Source organism: Papio anubis, chromosome 7 (genome assembly GCF_008728515.1).
Source record: "Papio anubis isolate 15944 chromosome 7, Panubis1.0, whole genome shotgun sequence".
Lineage (NCBI taxonomy): Eukaryota > Metazoa > Chordata > Mammalia > Primates > Cercopithecidae > Papio > Papio anubis.
In genome coordinates, this window is record NC_044982.1 from 113079146 (window position 1) to 113096930 (window position 17785).

Genomic DNA, 17785 nt, shown 5'->3' on the forward strand with positions numbered 1-17785 from the left:
CAGACACTTCTCAAAAGAAGACATTTATGTGGCCAACAAACATGAAAAAAGGCTCATCATCACTGGTCATTAGAGAAATGCAAATCAAAACCACAATGAGATACCATCGCCCGCCAGTTAGAATGGCGATCATTAAAAAGTCAGGAAACAACAGATGCTGGAGAAGATGTGGAGAAATAGGAATGCTTTTACACTATTAGTGGGAGTGTAAATTAGTTCAACCATTGTGGAAGACAGTGTGGGGATTCCTCAAGAATCTAGAACTAGAAATACCATTTGACCCAGCAATCCCATTACTGGGTATATACTCAAAGGATTATAAATCATGCTACTATAAAGACACATGCACACATATGTTTATTGTGGCACTGTTCATAATTTTACTGTTATTATGAACTTAGATTTTTAAAAAATATTTCTTAGTTTTGGTGAGAAGAATTTGAGTTTAGCACATTTAAAGCATTAGAAGTCCAATTTCCTTTTTCTGGGAATTTTAAGAATATTCAAATTACATAAGAACTTATTTATCTCTATAAGTCAATAAGAACAGAGCTCCTTGAATTTAAGAGACATTATACTGTAATTAATAATATCCTTTGTAGATAGGATATTATACCTCACATAATGAGAGGGATAGGCCTTTCTGAATTTTGGACCCATAGAGACAGAGCTTACAGCTTCATGTGTACAAGTTTGGCACAGGTCAAGAGTAAACACAGAAACACAAAATCTCTCTGGCCCAAAATCAAAGAGGTGTTCTCCTTCCCAGTGGGCATAACATATTTAATTGATTTGAGCTAAAAGAAAATAGACAATTTTTTAAAAAGTATAACCAGATTCTCTGTCATCTCTCACCCAATAGGGATAGATCTATATCACCTTCTACAAAGATCATGAGATAGTCAAACTATAAAAACTAAAACCCTTATTGTTTTTACAGTTAATAAGGAACTGATTAATGAGGGAACCAATAGATGTAAAAACTGGCTTAACGGAGAATTCAAACCACACACATATGTACAGGTAATCAGACGTGTTGAAATGAATTTACAAATAGATATGAAACTAGTCGGTATCCACAGGGCAATCTGTTGTATTATACTGGACAAAATTCATTTGCATTAGCATAAGTTTTCTACAATTTACAGAGTTGTAAAATAGCTCGAAGACAGTGAAAATCGCAGGTACTTATAGAATCAGATAACCCAGAAAGGTGCATTTGACAGGACACCTGGTCATCTTTTTCTGTTGTCTGCCTCAGTCTTTCTTTAGAGAACAATCCAGGAAGCAATCCTTGACTTCTTGGCCAACTTAGACACAAGGTCAGCCAGGCCCTAATCTTTTAACATTTCAGCTGGAACTTACGAGATTCTCAGAGCAAGCATGGGGGCAGGCAGTTTGTCTTCACCTATCCCTGCATCCCTAGCTAGATGAGGCCTTTTCTTGCTGTCTCACTTTCCTCCATGCATCTTGTGACCCATCCAGAGGATCACTTCAGAGCCAAACATTGCACAGTGTGGAGGTGAAACTCTGTGATGGGAGGAGGTTTAACTTGGTAAAGAATTACCATTGGAATAATTATCCAGAGTGACTTGGTAAGGTCTGGTTTCACCAGGGCCCTCCCTGAGGGTCATTCCCAACCAATACCTGCCCATACAGTCACAGACTCAGACCTGGGACCGTCCCTGCTGCCTAGGCTGAGACCCAGCTCTGTCCCCTGTCTACAATAGTAGCAGCCCCAGCCTTCAACAGGTGGAATTATAATTTGTCAGGTGATAAAACAAAGACTGAAATCTATTTAAGAGAAGCAGTTTAAGAGTACAAACATATAATATATGAAACGCTAGTTATATGAAAGTAAAATGATTAAGGTTGAGTTTCACTTATAATTTGAAAACCAACATTTATTGTGCTTCTACATTGGACGTGTTGTCTCAATTGTATTTTGGTCTCTCAGCAATTTTGCTGGAGCTTGCTATGTGTTTTACTAAACTCAGTTTTCAAAAGGAGTTGCCAGGATTTTATGAATTGTTTTATTAATCCCAGAAATTTTTAAGGCTTTCTTAAGATCAAATGGTTAAGATAGACTGGCTCTTGGCACCCTTATTAGATAAGACTTTGCCTTTTCATCTGTAAATTTAGTAGAAGGTTGTAGTTCAAAGAACAAAGTTCAGAATGTCTCTGCGATATTAATTAGAACAAAGTCCTCTTTACTTTGACTTTTGGCACCATACCATATGCTTTTAAACATCAAGAATTAGATTGATCTTTAGAAACACCTTAAAGCATGGAAATAGCAGCCTTGAAGCTTATAATAAAAGAACAGTTTAAAATGCATGAAACAACTCTTCTGTTTAGCTATGCATTTTGTTAACACTTTTTATTTTAGTAACCTTACTTCTGATAAAGATTCTTCATTAGTGTTCTTGGCAGTAACAACTGATACATCTTTCTTGACCTCACCATGCTTAGAATGAAACTTAAAAAGAGTATAAATTTTATTTAACCCTCACATTTTGCCAGATCACTGTGCTTACAATAAGCACACATGGCAGGATATGGTGATGAAACTATGGGAACATACTTACCTTCTCTCTGAGGTCTACTTTTCTTTACCTGAGTTTGTCTTACTGATTTGTGTCACATATCCAAGAGTAGAAACTACCTTTCAGAACTAACTCAGGTTAGCTCATTGCTGTTCAAAGAAGCTGAAGGCTAATGAAAGGCAACATATACTCTAAAGATTTTTCATTTCCTTCTTATACAATGAAGTTATACCAAATTATGCATTTGCTTCCAAATTTTGGTTATCCTTTTGATTACTGTATCATCCATTATTTTCTTTGGAAGGGAGCTGGCAAATACTCCATTATGTCATCAGTAAGAGTTCATTTTCTACATAGGAATACCATGCAGAGTAACAACTGTGACTTTTGCCCAGCTCTAATACTTAACTTCTTTTGTCAGGAAGTGAACTGATGCTGGCTTCTCTTTGTCTTATTCCAAGTTGGGGCATGAGATTTTCCCTGCATTAGAAGGTTGTTGAGACCTGAAGCCTGGGAAGGTAAGATGCCAGCATGAATACTGTCCGTTGAGAACTGTGGTTTAATTGAGTGTCTGGTGATTTAAGAGTGTAAGTCTTTCCAACTGTTCCTGGTTTATGGTCCTGAACCCTTAAAGTTTTACCAAAACATGAACAGTGAAACACTTCTACAATGGAAAGGCCCATTAACATATTATTTATAATATTTAAACATAATTTTATATTTATTGAAATTGTTACTTAAAAGAAAGGAAAAATTGACACGTAACAATTTCTATGTATAGATACTTTGTATACACAAGTCTATATGTATCATAAAATGATAAACTAAGAAAAACATATATGTACTTTTTGTTTGTAGTTTTACTTTTTCTTCTGATTTTTTAATATAATAGACTTTTTATTTACTTATTTTTGTTTGTTTTGAGACAGGGATCTTGCTATGTTGCCCAGGCTGGTCTCAAACTCCTGGCCTCAAGCCAACTACCCACCTCAGCCTCCCATGTAACTGAGATGTTACACACTCAGCTGCACGCCAGTGTACCCAGCACTAGACTTTTTTTTTCTGAGATGGAGTCTTGCTCTGTTGCCAAGGCTGGAGTGCAGTGGCACAATCTTGGCTCACTGCAACTTCCGCCTCCTGGGTTCAAATGATTCTCCTGCCTCAGCCTCCTGAGTAGCTGGAATTACAGGCACCCACCACCATGTCCAGCTAATTTTTGTATTTTTAGTAGAGACGGGGTTTCACCATGTTGGCCAGGATGGTCTCGAACTCCTGACCTCACGTGATCTGCCCACCTCAGCCTCCCAAAGTGCTGGGATTACAGGTGTGAGCCACTGCCCCCAGCCTTAGACTTTATTTTTTAGGTCAGTTTTAGATTTCCTCCCTGATCATTTTTTGAGGCCAGCAAAGTAAGGAGAGTAAAGACTTGAATCATATATTTTGTTAATATGGAGAAAAAAGACAACATTAAGCAAATCAACGAATTATAAAGTTTTGTCTCAGTACTTTCATGACTCAACCAGCATTCTATGGGTGTTTTCCCCAAAAAGTCTCCATTGGAGAAGACTAGCGAATGCACACACTCAGTAATGAGGGTCAGGCGTTTACACTACTGTTGCTTACTCTCACCATTTGTTCAACATGCTTCTTCATTCACTGTGCCTTAGCTAGTTTTAGTAAATAAAATGTTTCCAATTTTCAGTGACTGACTTAAGCTAAGAAATTATAGTCCTTCACAATGAAATTATAAACAATATCCTTCCTAGTGACAAATATGGATTATTCTCTATGAAAACTTATTTATACCCAACATGTAGTACATTTAGATACAATATGTAGTTTGTTAGATACAATATGTAGTTCATTTCAGCATATAAGTTATCTGGGTAACAGTCAATCTTAAAAGAATCAGATTTTGCGGCCAGGCATGATGGCTCACACCTCTAATCCCAGCACTTTGGGAGGCTGAGGCAGGCGAATCACTTGAGGTCAGGAGTTTGAGGCCAGCCTGGAAACATGGTGAAATCCTGTCTGTACTAAAAATACAAAAATTAGTTGGGTGTGGTGGTGCACACCTGTGGTCCCAGCTACTCAGGAAGCTGAAGCAGGAGAATCTCTTGAACTCAGAAGGCAGAGGTTGCTGTGAGCTGAGATCACACCATTTCACTCCAGCCTGAGCGACAAAAGCGAGACTCCATCTCAAAAAAAAAAAAAAATCTAAGATTTTGTTTCATAACTGGACTTAAATTTACTAATACATTTGACGTACTAATAATTATCAGTTTTTAATGGTGCTAATGTCATATAAATGTGATGTTAAACAACAAAAATGTTGTGAGATTGAATGTTAGCTAAATATCTCTACATATTAAGAATCTAATAAAGGCTTTAATAAAGTTACATTTATAGCACTAGCTAATAAAAGATGCAAAGGTCAGAAGCTAGTCGTCTTCTCTCACTGTTTCTTGGCCTATAAAAATCTGGTAGGGGTTTCATAGGATTTTGGCTACATTTGTGTGTTGTCATATGGCTGTGGATTTTTTTTTTTTTTGAGACGGAATCTCGCTTTGTCTCCAGGCTGGAGTGCAGTGGCGTGATCTCAGCTCACTGCAACTTCCACCTCGCAGATTCAAGCAATTCCCTGCCTCAGCCTCCTGAGTAGCTGGGATTACAGGCGCCTGCCACCACACCTGGCAAATTTTTGTATTTTTAGTAGAGATGGAGTTTCACCATCTTGGCCAGGCTGGTCTTGAACTCCTGACCTTGTGATCTGCCCACCTTGGCCTCCCATGTTGCTGGAATTACTGGCGTGAGCCACCGCGCCCGGCTGACTTATTAAAGGGATCCAAGCCCGTGTTGTTTTATTGAACACGTCTAATAGTTTTATTTTTTATTTATTTTTTTCCATTTTTCATAAGTTGCAAATTGAACTTTGATTGACACAGAGTGTCAAGTGGAAGCCAAATTTGACGTATGCCAATATTAGACTTTCTCTTTCCAGGATAGACCAGCCCAAGTGAAGTGGCACTGACATTGCATCTCCCTTTGGTTAGCGAAGTCTTTTATAATATTGTAAACGTGGGGGTTTTTTTCCTGAGAAATTATAGCACATTTATTGATCACCATGCTCTTAAGCTTTTCTAGTTATAATTTTTCTTAGGTATTTTATTCCTCGTAAACACACTTGTATAGTGTGTTTCAGTGTTCAAAGCACTTTCAGACATTCTTGCTTGATTCTGACACTAGCCTTAGGAAATAGTTAAAGCACGTGATGTTATTTTGATTTTACAGAGTCTTAAGTGACTTGCCCAAGATCATATAGCCAACAAGCATGGAAATAGGGTGAAGACACCAGTTTTTTCCATTTCACAGTCCAATAATCTTTCTTGGAGCTAAATGGTGCTGTTTGTTTACGTGACTAAAAACTGAGTTATTTTACTCATGTGAAAGGCCTCCTATGTTGTAACAGCTTCCTTCAGTGCCATAGAATCGAATGAATGTATTTCATGTCAATGTACTCAACGTAGCTTCTGTGTTTGGGAGCAGATAATTGGCGGTTTTCAGCCAGAAAACAAATTTGTGTAACTTGGATTCAGAATTCTGGAATTTCTCACCTACTGGAGTATTTGTACCTATTCCAGCATCCATCTTCAATTCCAGGAAAACATGAGTGATCCCTTATTGCTTAGTATTCACCTCATTAGATGGCACAACTGTTTGCTACTTGGCAGTCTGTGCAGAAGTAAGGTTCAGAAGTAATTTAGCAAGAGAGTTACTTACATAAAGACTGAGAGCTACGTAGTTCTGGGTAAATGCTGGTGCAACATGACCTCTTTGTGTTTTGTGTAAATGCTGTGCTAGTACTACCAGTTGTCTATATCCACTTAACCCACATTTACTTTTGAAGCAGTCGATTAATTCTGTTTGCCTCAAATTTGATAATTGTGTCATCACCGAAGTCATAACATTTTCATAAATGAGCTAGAGCTTTAAAAGTAGAATCCTTGTACACAGTCATTGGTAGGCAGTGTTTACTTTTTTGTTTGGTAAATATCTGAAATTTTAAAATTCATTTTTAGATTAGCCAATCCAGTTCCTGGATAGTAATGTAATATTTGAATTTGTCTTTGCCTTTCCCTAGGTTCTGGTTTGACCTAACAGTGATAAGATTGTTTATCCTTTGATTTGCTTAAAATTACCATCAGGTTTCTACTTTCCCACAAGAGCACGTGATTGCTTTATCCCAGCTGTAAGACAATAGAACAACCTAGTGTTGCTTGGTTTACTTTGTATGCCTTTTTCTATTTGCATAAACCCTGATCTGATTACAAACTTGTATTTACACCACTCCCTTGACTCCTTCCAACTCAAAGTATTTATTGTCCAGTTAAAACATTTATGGTTAGTCATATAAGCTGGCTTATCTTTTCTTCTTTGAATTACTTTTTTTTTTTTTGAGATAGAGTCTCGCCCTGTCGCCCAGGCAGGAGTGCAGTGGCGCAATCTTGGCTCACTGCAAGCTCCGCCTCCCAGGTTCACGCCATTCTCCTGGCCTCAGCCTGCAAGTAGCTGGGACTACAGGTACCTGCCACCATGCCTGGCTAATTTTTTTGTATTTTTAGTAAAGACGGGGTTTCACCGTGTTAGCTGGGATGGTCTTGATCTCCTGACCTCATGATCCGCCCGCCTTGGCCTCCCAAAGTGCTGGGATTACAGGCGTGAGGCACTGCGCCCGGCCTCTTTTTTCTTTCTTTCTTTCTTTTATTTTTATTTGAAATAGTATCTCACTGTGTTGTTCCAGCTGGAGTGCTGTGGTGCAATCATGGCTCACTACAGCCTTCACCTCAAGTGATTCTCCCACCTCAGCCTCTTGAGTAGCTGGGACTACAGGCGTGCGCCACCAGCCAGCTAATTTTTGTTATTTTTTGTAGAGATGGGGTCTCTACCATGTTGCCCAGGCTGGTCTCAAACTCCTGGGCTCAAGCCATCCTCCTGCCTCAGCCTCCCAAAGTGCTGGGATTATAGGCATGAGCCACTGTATCCGGCCTGAATTTCAATCTTACTTGAACAGCCTGAAGTAATGAGTAATGAGTTTATAGCTTTTAAAAGAGATCTTCCTTATCAAAAATAATTATACTATCTCATTTCAGGATTACTTATCTATGGTTCTGGTTATTTTTTCGAGAATGGAAACTGAACCCCATCTTTAACATTATTTAAAAACTTGAGAGTTATTTTAAAAGCGTGACAGGAATTGCTCTCATGGCTAAATTTTTTCCTTAAAAAACCTTTAGCAGTGACAGATAATTGTTGCCTACTTAATTCTATTTTAAAAAATAGAGGAATTATAGAAGGGTTTTATTTTATTTTTGTTATTTTCAAGATACTTTTGAAAACCGTTTAGCACCCAGTTTCTCTTACTGTGTGGAATGCTGCCCCTTTCCTTCTGTGTTTATTTTGTGGTGGCACATGGATAGATTGTGATGGTGGTATCTATGTGGACTTTCTACTGGTGCGTATGTGTGTGTGTGTGTGTGTGTGTGTGTGTGTGTGTGTTCCATTTCCCTTTTGGGAAGTAGGAATTGGAGCTGGAAGAGAAAGAAACAAATTATTTTCATCTAATCTTTTTTCTCCTCAGCTTAACTGACTTAAACTATGGAAAAATTGGTAATTTATATTTAAAATTTATAAATTGTAATTTCCACTATATATATATTTTATTTATATATATTTATATATAAATATATTTAAATGTATATTTAAATTAAATGTTAAATATATATTTATATATAATATATTTAAATATATATTTATATAATTTTAAATATATATATATATTTTTTGAGACAGGGTCTTGCTCTGTCACCTAGGCTGGACTGCAGTGGCATGATCATAGCTCACTGCAACCTCAAACTCCTAGGCTTAAGCAATCTTCCTACCTCAGCCTGCAGAGTAGCTGGGACTACGGGTACCAACCATGCTTGGCTAATTTTTTTTTTTTTTTGAGATGGAGTCTTGCTCTGTCACCAGGCTGGATGTGCAGTGGCACAATCTCGGTTCACTGCAACCTCTGCCTCCCAGGTTCAAACAATTCTCCTGCCTCAGCCTCCCGAGTAGCTGTGACTACAGGCGTGCACCACCATACCCAGATAATCTTTGTATTTTTAGTAAAGATGGGGTTTCACCATGTGCCAGGATGGTTTCAATCTTGACCTCGTGATCTGCTCACCTTGGCCTCCCAAAGTGCTGGGATTACAAGTGTGAGCCACCATGCCCGGCCTAATTTTTTAACTTTTTGTAAAGACAGGATCTCACTGTATTGCCCAGATGGATCTTGAACTCCTGGCCCCAAGCGATCCTCTTTCCTCAGCTTCCCAAAGTGCTGGGAGTAGAGGTGTGAGTCACTGTGCCTGGCCCTCCAAAATATTTTTACTTTCATTTAAGTTTGCCACTGATATGCTATCCTTACTTTCCCTATGTCCCCTTAATCTTATCTTTATGGTAGTTTAAGAGAATCTAGACTGCTGCTATGCTTAACTGATACCTCCCCTGGAAGCTATCACCAATCACATCACTGCCTCACATTGAGTAGGACTTGAAGTTCATGAAACATCTTTAATATGCTCATCTAACTCAAATTGATCCTTTGTGCTATATCTTGATATTCTTTTTTCTTATTTATTTGTATACTGCTTTATTAGACTATCACATTAGTTGTCAAAGCTAGTAGTTAATTCACATGTTGATTTTCTAGGCCTGTATCCTTACTAGTCTAAGGTGGAAGAAACAGAGATAAAATTTCTAAATACCTACCTAAACTGGAAAGGAATAAGGAAGAGAATTAATTTAGTAGAATCAACCTTTCTATTCTTGACAAAATCTGGTTAAAACAAACTGGTTTTATACACACATACACTTTTTTACACAGAATTATTGCTGAGTATAGTGTTGTCCAACTTGACTTCATAACTTTTTGGGTTGCTTTATAAATATTCGTTAATATTAAAGTGTTTTTTATTTTAAATGCTACTATGTTGAAATTGATCTGGTGCCAAACAGTGTCATTCTTGTTAATTTATATCAATCTCTGTTTTATAATCCTTTGAACATATTAACAAGGAAAAAGGAATGATTGGTAATACCAAATATTATGGTTCTTTGTTATATAGTTTTAGAGAGCTACAGGTAATTGGCTATAAAATATTTGGTTGGCAGTGGAGAATATTTTTAAAATTCTGTAAAAAAAAAGTAATAAGGAGTAGAACTACCTGATATTCAAATATATTATAAAGTAATAGTATTGAAACAGTGTGGCAAAGGCCTCAGATTAGATGGTGTAGATCATTGAAGAATAGAAATAAATGCTGTTATTTATATAAATCTGACATATGTTAAAGGAGGCACTGTTAAACAGTGGGTCATGGATTTATTATTTAATAAATGGGGTTGGAATAATCAGTTAGCAGTTTTAAGGAAAAATGCATTTAGATCATTATACCAGATACAACAAAAAGTAAATTTTTGATAAAGTATGGACATTTATATGATTGAAAATCTAGAAGATAAAAACACTGCATACTCTGTAATTCTCTGGAGTTCCTAAGCAATTGGAAAACTGGAAAAAGAAGATAGTAAAAATTTGTTTTATTATAACAAATTTGCATTTGTTTTGTTGTAACTGTAGATCTGTGAGCATTATAGGAAAACCTGTCTATTCCACGTTCACAATCTGAAAATTAGTCTCCTTTTTTCTTCACGTCATCTGGAAACTGTTTTTCTTCCAAACTAGCTAATGAAACACAGAATGCAATTCTTTATCTAAAATTGTATTCTGTAGGTGTATTGAAAACTATACAGGAGCTCGTTGTGAAGAGGTTTTTCTCCCAAGCTCCAGCATCCAAACTAAAAATAACCTGTTTGAAGCTTTCATGGCGTTGGCAGTCCTAATAACACTTATCATTGGAGCCTTCTACTTCCTTTGCAGGTAAGCAAAATAGAAACATGCTTTTGAGAAAACTAATGCATAAAGTAGTTATTCCACTAAATAATTAATATGCCCTTAGTTCTCGATATTTTTCCAGATACTACATTATGTTTAGTTATCTCTTTAATACAGTTTTTGTTATTAATGTCATTTTTGAAAGGATCTTAATAAGCAGTCTCAATTTATTCTTTGTTACTGTTGTCAATATTTACCTTGACTTATCTAAACTATTAAGGTAGACCCATACTCACTATAGCAAATATGCCAGAAGTACCTGAATATTTGGGTTGGTGTATTTAAAGTAAATTTTGTATGTGAAAGAAAAGGAACAACTTATGCAATACTGTACATGTAAGCTTAAGACATATGGTTAATATGCAGGGTCAGCTACTTAGTGCCCACTATGTGCTAGGCATAAAGAATGCAATAGTGAACAAAATAGACATGTTTCCTAACTTCAGAGATATTTAAATCAATTTGGAGAGACAGACAAAAAGGCAATTAATTTGGGGAAACTGGTAATTCACAAGAGAGACAAAAGAAAAAACTACTTGCATGAAGCAATTATATGCACTGAAGATTACTTTCATTCATTTGTTTTGATTTTCAATTGTTTTTGAAATTTTGTAAAAGTAAGTAAACATAGAATTTAGTAAGTCCAGGAGTTATCTGGCATAACTGTCATCATTAATTTTATTGAACTCATACTGAATTATATCATAGATACTTGTGAAAATGGAGCTGAAGGTAATCATAAAAGAGAGACAAGTGAGCTTGAGAAGTTTGTATGCTAAGAAAGGTAACATGTAGGTAAAATAGTATCTTGTTAGATCCTGATTTCTTAACTACTTTACATCAAGGAATAATTAAAAATTAGAGGAAATCAGCTTTTTAAAAATATGTGGTATTAAATAGTTTATTCCAAAACATATCATTTAAGCAATCTGGTAGATTTTATTTCTCCTAATTTTAGCATCTGACTACTTCAGATACAAAAGTTTAAATATAAGCCCATTGTATCAGATTGCATTTCTGAGGGATGGCCATAGGATATCTCTCATTCCCACATACTCTTCTGTAGTGTGACCTTGCCACTCATCCTTCAAGAGGTAGAGTCTATTGCTATAGATTCCTTGAATCTAGGCAGGCACTATGACTGCCTTGATCATAGAATACTTGGGATGCTGCCTCATAGAATCAGCCGCCATGTTGTAAGAAGCCTAAACAGTAGGAAGAACCAGCCCCAGCTGAACTTCCAGCCAATAGTCAGCCTCAACTGCCCACCATTTTAATGAGTCATCCCAGACATTCAGCTCATTCGAACCTTTAATTGACTCCTGACTTAGCTGCCAGTTTACTGCAACTACACAGACAGCCCAAGCAAAAAATGCCCAGCTGTCAACCCACAGAATCATGAGACAAAGTTTTTTTCTCCCCCAAGTTTGGGGTGGTATGTTATGCATAAGTAGATAACCAGAATACCCGTCTTTGGAATTAGGTTTAGGCTTGACTTTAAATGTATCTATGTTTGGAAAGCTGAATAATGATCTATTCTATCCCTCTAAACATTTTGTCAGTCAAATATGGTAAGGGGAAGACCAATACCTACTTCCCTCATTAATCACTCTGGTGCAAGTTTGGAGATACAGTTTCCATCTGTTATTGATTGGATAATGAATTCTGTTTAATTCATTATCATTAATATGTCAGGATAGTCTAGGTTTGGCTGCAGTAACTACCAACCCTAATAGTTTAGTGGCTTAATAAACAGAAGATTATTTCTCACTTATTATAGGTAATTAGTATGGATTGGCAAGCAGGGCTTTGCTAATGATAGTCACTTAAGGACTCAAACTGTTGGAGCAAACACCATCTTGAGTGCTGCTGGTTGTCATAACAGAGGGAAAAGAAAGCTCTGGAAGTTCTCACACTTAAATTGAAATGATCTGTCCCAGAAGTGACACACATCACTACTGACATAACTCACTAGCCAGAAGGAGTTTCATGGTCCTCCTCAATTATAAGAGGTAGCTGGACATGGTAGCTCATGCCTGTATTCCCAAATGAGAGGATTGCTTGAGCCCAGGAGTTTGAGACCAGCCTGGGCAAGACTGCAAGACCCTGTCTCTACAAAATGAAAAATAAAAAATATTAGCAGGGCATGGTGGTACACATCTGTATTCCCAGCTACTCAGGAAATGGAAGCAGGAGGATCCCCCAAGCCCAGGAGTTTGAGATGCAGTGAGCTGTGATTATGCCATTGCACTCCAACCTGGAAAAGAGAACAAGACCCCCGTCTCTTATTTTATATGGATAGATTAAATAGATAATATTTATTTGTATGTTTATATATTTATATTATTTACATATATGTAAAATAAGAGATGTATAATATATCCAAGTGTCAGGAAATGCAATTCAACCATATGACCATAAGGTTAAGAGACAGAAATACATATCTAACATAGTGACCAAAAGATTTATAAGAATATCTACTATTCCACTGGGAATTGTGAAGAGTGATTTGTGTGATATTAAATCCATAGGATTTGGGCCAGGTGCCGTGGCTCATGCCTGTAATCCTGCCCAGGTGGGAGGACTACTTGAGACCAGGAGTTTAACACCAGCCTGGACAACATAGTGAGACCCCGTGTGTACAAAACAAAAATTTTTTTAATTATCCAGGTGTGGTAACACATGCATGTAGTCCTAGCTGCTTGGGAGGCTGAGATGGAAAGATCACTTGAGCCCAGGAATGAGAGGCTGCAGTAAGCCATGACTGCACTACTGCACTCCTGCCTGGGTGTGAGAGCAAGATCCTGTCTCTTAACAAGATAAATAAATAAACAAATTAATGGAACTTTAATATTGTTGTAGTTGCCCCAAAATGAAATTCCTTTGCCAGCCCATTGAGTTTGTGAAGGGCATAGTATATTGTACCCCACAGGTGTTCAATGCCCCAGAGCAGCAAAGTTTCAGAAAGGAGTCCTTCTAAGCCATAGCTGCTCTGCAGACTTGAGCCAGAACTTAGAAATATTTCTAGTCTGAAGTATCCTGTCTCAGGCTAAATAATACCTTTTGAGTGAAAATATAGGTATAATAGAAGCAAAAGAGTATATATATAAGAACAAGAGGTGGTGTTGAATACAAGAGAAAAGAAACCTCCAATCACAAACATTATATGGGTCTCCATCCTGAATTCACACTATCTGAATGTCTGGGGTTGAAAAGCTAAGAATATAAAATAGTCTAGGCTGGTAATGTCATCAGATGGTTGGCAGAAACAAATACAAATCAATTCTTGAAGAGCCTACTTTTATCGTTTACCTTAAAAAGCATCTCACAGTATGAAAAGATTACCAAAAGTAGAATAAAAGAGGCACAATTTATTAAAACTAGCAGAAACAATAGGTAGTAGGGTAAGATATTCAGAAATCTGTATTTATTGGAAGAATCAGACACATGCTATAAAATAAGTATGTTTAATATGTATCAAAAAATAAGTGAGATGTGGCCGAGCACGGTGGCTCACGTCTGTAATCCCAGCACTTTAGGAAGCCGAGGTGGGTGGATCGCGAGGTCAGGAAATTGAGACCATCCTGGCTAACACGGTGAAACACTGTCTCTACTAAAACAAAAAATTAGCCGAGTGTGGTGGCGGGCGCCTGTAGTCCCAGCTGCTCGGAAGGCTGAGGCAGGAGAATGGCATGAACCCAGGAGGCGGAGCTTGCAGTGAGCTGCACTCCAGTCTGGGCGAGAGAGCAAGACTCCATCTCAAAAAAAATAAAAAAGGAAAATAAAATAAAATAAGTGAGGGCTTAGAAATAAGCAAATTTGGCAAAGATCGAAACAGATCTCCAATGAATGAAATATAATTTTTAAAAATTCAGTACATATCTTAGTTCAATAAATTTTTTAAATTTAGTATATGTCTTTAAACAGCAGTTTAAACACAATAAAATTATTAATGAATTGGAAAATAGATAGGAAAAAATTACCCAGAGGGTAATCCTAAGAGAAAAAGAAATAGAAAATATTGAAGAGAAGTCAAGAAGCGTGGTGACCAGAGTGTGTGCCTACCTTATGTTTAATTGGAATTCCAGAAGAAAAGAGAGACTGGGGCAGAGGCAGTGTTTGAAAAAGTAATGGCAGAGACCTTTTCAGAACTGATGAAAGTTACCCACAGATGTTAGAAGCCCAACAAATCTAAAACAGGATAAATAAAAATAAATTTACATATGGGTGCAACATAGTGGAATTGTAGAACACCAGTTCTAAAGGTGACATCACAAAAGCAGAAAAGAATGGCAGATTATCGTCAAAGATGCAACAATTAAACCAACAGCTGACTTCTCAGTTGGAAAGAAGCAAAACTAGAAGACAGAGCAGTGATATTTTCAATATGCTGAGAGAAAGCAGTTAACCCCAAATTTCTGTGGCAGTGAAAACATCTCTCAGGGAATGAGGGTAAGATGAAGATAACTTTTAATCAAACTTTGAGAGAGTTATCCCTCAGTAAACCTTCTGCCTGAAGGATATATGTCAGGGAAAAGGAAGTTGATCCTATAAGGCATGTGTGAAATGCAAGAAAGAACAGAGAAAGCTATTAATATGTGAATATCAAAACAAATATTGTATAAATTATAACAATAATATTATCCTATGTATTTTTTTAAAAAGGAATTAAAACACATGATAGCAAATAAGTTGAAAGGATTGTAATTGAAGTGTACTAAGGTCTTTGTATGGGGGGAGGATAAATATATAAGTTAATTTTGATCTTGATATTTTAAGATGAATATTAAAATGTCTAGGGTAACACATAATAGAAAATCAAAGTGTATAATTTCCAAATTAGCAGAAGGACAAAAATGGAATTAAAAATAACCAGTTAGTTAAAAATAAATTTAAAAAAAGAAAGCTACAAAACAGGATAAATAGAAAGCGTTACATAAGATCTAGGCTGTTCTGTAGTGACCATGTGAACTTGGAAATGCGCTTTCAAGAATGAAATTGTTTTCTATAATAGTTTTTGGTCCATTAGTGGTTGAAATTGCTTTAAACTGAGGGCCTTTTGAACTTTAGTAACTAATTAGTGCCATCATTGAATGAGGTCCAAAATGATACCCCACTAATGCTAAAATCTGGGCTAGAATCAATAGTGTCTCAGGAATAGGAGCAAGTTTGCTTTTAGAAAATACACATCATTTTGCAATGGTAAAAGCAGTTTTGAATTCATTTTCATTAATGTAAGCTAAAACTGCATATAGACATATTGAAAAAAATGAAATCAACTGTACATTCCAAAATCTATCATGATTACATAAATTACAACCTATATTAGTTGATCAAATGACTGAAAAACCTGATGTACTGTTACCTCAAAAATGTCCAAAATTACTTTTTAAAATGCCATTACTAGAATAGTTGACTAAAGCTACTCCATGTCACATAAGGGTCCCAACTGATAATGAAAGCTAACCTCTTTAAAAAGGGCACAAAAATTGCACTAAGATACAGCAGCTTTGCTGTTGTCTTAAAGGAAAAAGACCAGTCGGCATCATCAGCATCTGAATGATGACCTACATGCACTAATGGATGTGTTAAATAGTGGGAACAGTTTTAAAGCACCACTGACAATTTCAGGTAGTTGTGGAAAGAAAATGAACCATCAAATAGTCAAGCTTATACTTTCATTTGAATGCCATGATGTGTTGTAAAAAGGGGGAAGAAGGGAAATTAAAAAAAACAACCTTCTTTCTAGGTTTTCTGACATGCTTTTCCTATTACTCATTTTCCATTTTTATGTTTCTCTCCTCTCTAGTGTCAGGAAGGGCCACTTTCAGAGAGCCAGTTCAGTCCAGTATGATATCAACCTGGTAGAGACGAGCAGTACCAGTGCCCACCACAGTGAGTAAACTCAAAACAAATGCTTATTTTAAAACCCTAGACGAGACTGTTGTTGTTAGATATAGGGATTTGTATTTAGATCTATCCAGAAAAAAAAGCTTGAGCCTAAATTTTTCTATGGTTTTTTTTTTTTTTTTTGGCCAGGTACCCTTTTTCACGTAAAAATGAATTTATTATCAGTATGACACAAATCACATTTTTTCCCAAAGAAAACAATGTTATCTCAATATATTAAATTCTGGTGTTAGCTCTAATGTGCTACACAGATATAAGGGACCGGTTTCTCAGAAATATTTTGAAATGAGCTAGCATATGGGGAGGAAGAAGAGTTTTGCCTGTAAAGATCAGCAAATCTTTGGGTAACTTGTAGACAAATTGATGTTTTAAAATTGTCTTGAGACTTCTGGCCAAGATGGAGTAACAGGCACTGGATTTATTTCCTTCTACTTAAAACAACAAAAAATGGACAAAATATATGAAGCATTAAAATTTATGAAGACAGCTAGGCGCGGTGGCTCATGCCTGTAATCCCAGCACTTTGGGAGTCCGAGGTGGGTGGATCACGAGGTCAGGAGATCGAGACCATCCTGGCCAACATGGTGAAACCCCGTCTCTACTAAAAATACAAAAAAATTAGCCGGGCGTCGTGGTGGCGGGCACCTGTAGTCCCAGCTGCTCAGGAGGCTGAGGCAGGAGAATGGTGTGAACCTGGGAGGCAGAGCTCGTAGTGAGCCAAGATCACGCCACTGCACTCCAGCCTGGGCAACAGAGTGAGACTCCGTCTCAAAAAAAAAAAAAAAAATTATGAAGACATTGCTATCAGTCATCAAAGGAACCATGAACCCTGAGAGATGGGAAATAGACTAGGTGAGCCAATGATTGCCTTAGATTACTGCCTGGAGAGAATTTCCAGGCTTTTGTGCAAGATTGGGGACCCCAGGCTGAGTTTGGCAGACTCCGAGTTGAGATGATGGAGCTAAGAGTCCAAAAAGATCAAGGTGACTATATTGTGCTGAGGAGAGTCCTAGAAAAAAGAAAGCTGTATGAAGAGAGAACTCCAGAGATCTTCAAGTATTCAACTGAGTACTAATCAGGGCATGTGTGGAAGGAAAATACTTGAGGTTGTAGAAAAAATCACCTGAAGGATTAGAGGTACCCAGTATTCACACAGGGCCAGGAAAAGTGTCCGTTCCCACTGAGACTGAAAATCTCATTATTCACGTGGCACTGGGTAGAGTACACAGAAAGGTGTCTCCCTGATAGTGGGGAATAACTAGCCCTAGATTAAGCACTGCTCCAGTCCTGCCTAATAAATTGTAAAAGCCTGAGCTGAGAGAATCAAATT

General features: G+C 37.1%; 1 protein-coding gene across 15 annotated transcripts in view; it reads left to right on the forward strand.

Annotated features, from left to right (window-relative positions):
* Window positions 1-17785, forward strand: part of NRG4 (neuregulin 4) — a 121903-nt gene that overhangs the window by 84177 nt on the left and 19941 nt on the right. For 10 of the 15 annotated variants that reach the window (XM_017960799.3, XM_017960795.3, XM_017960792.3 and 7 more), the window contains 2 exons: window positions 10384-10530; window positions 16355-16440. In XM_017960799.3, the coding sequence (XP_017816288.1) occupies window positions 10384-10530; window positions 16355-16440 (233 nt within the window). Of the gene's footprint in view, window positions 1-938; window positions 1024-2967; window positions 3065-10383; window positions 10531-16354; window positions 16441-17785 lie in introns of those variants that run through there. The other 5 variants (XR_001904484.3, XR_001904481.3, XR_001904483.3 and 2 more) reach the window with 2 other exon arrangements.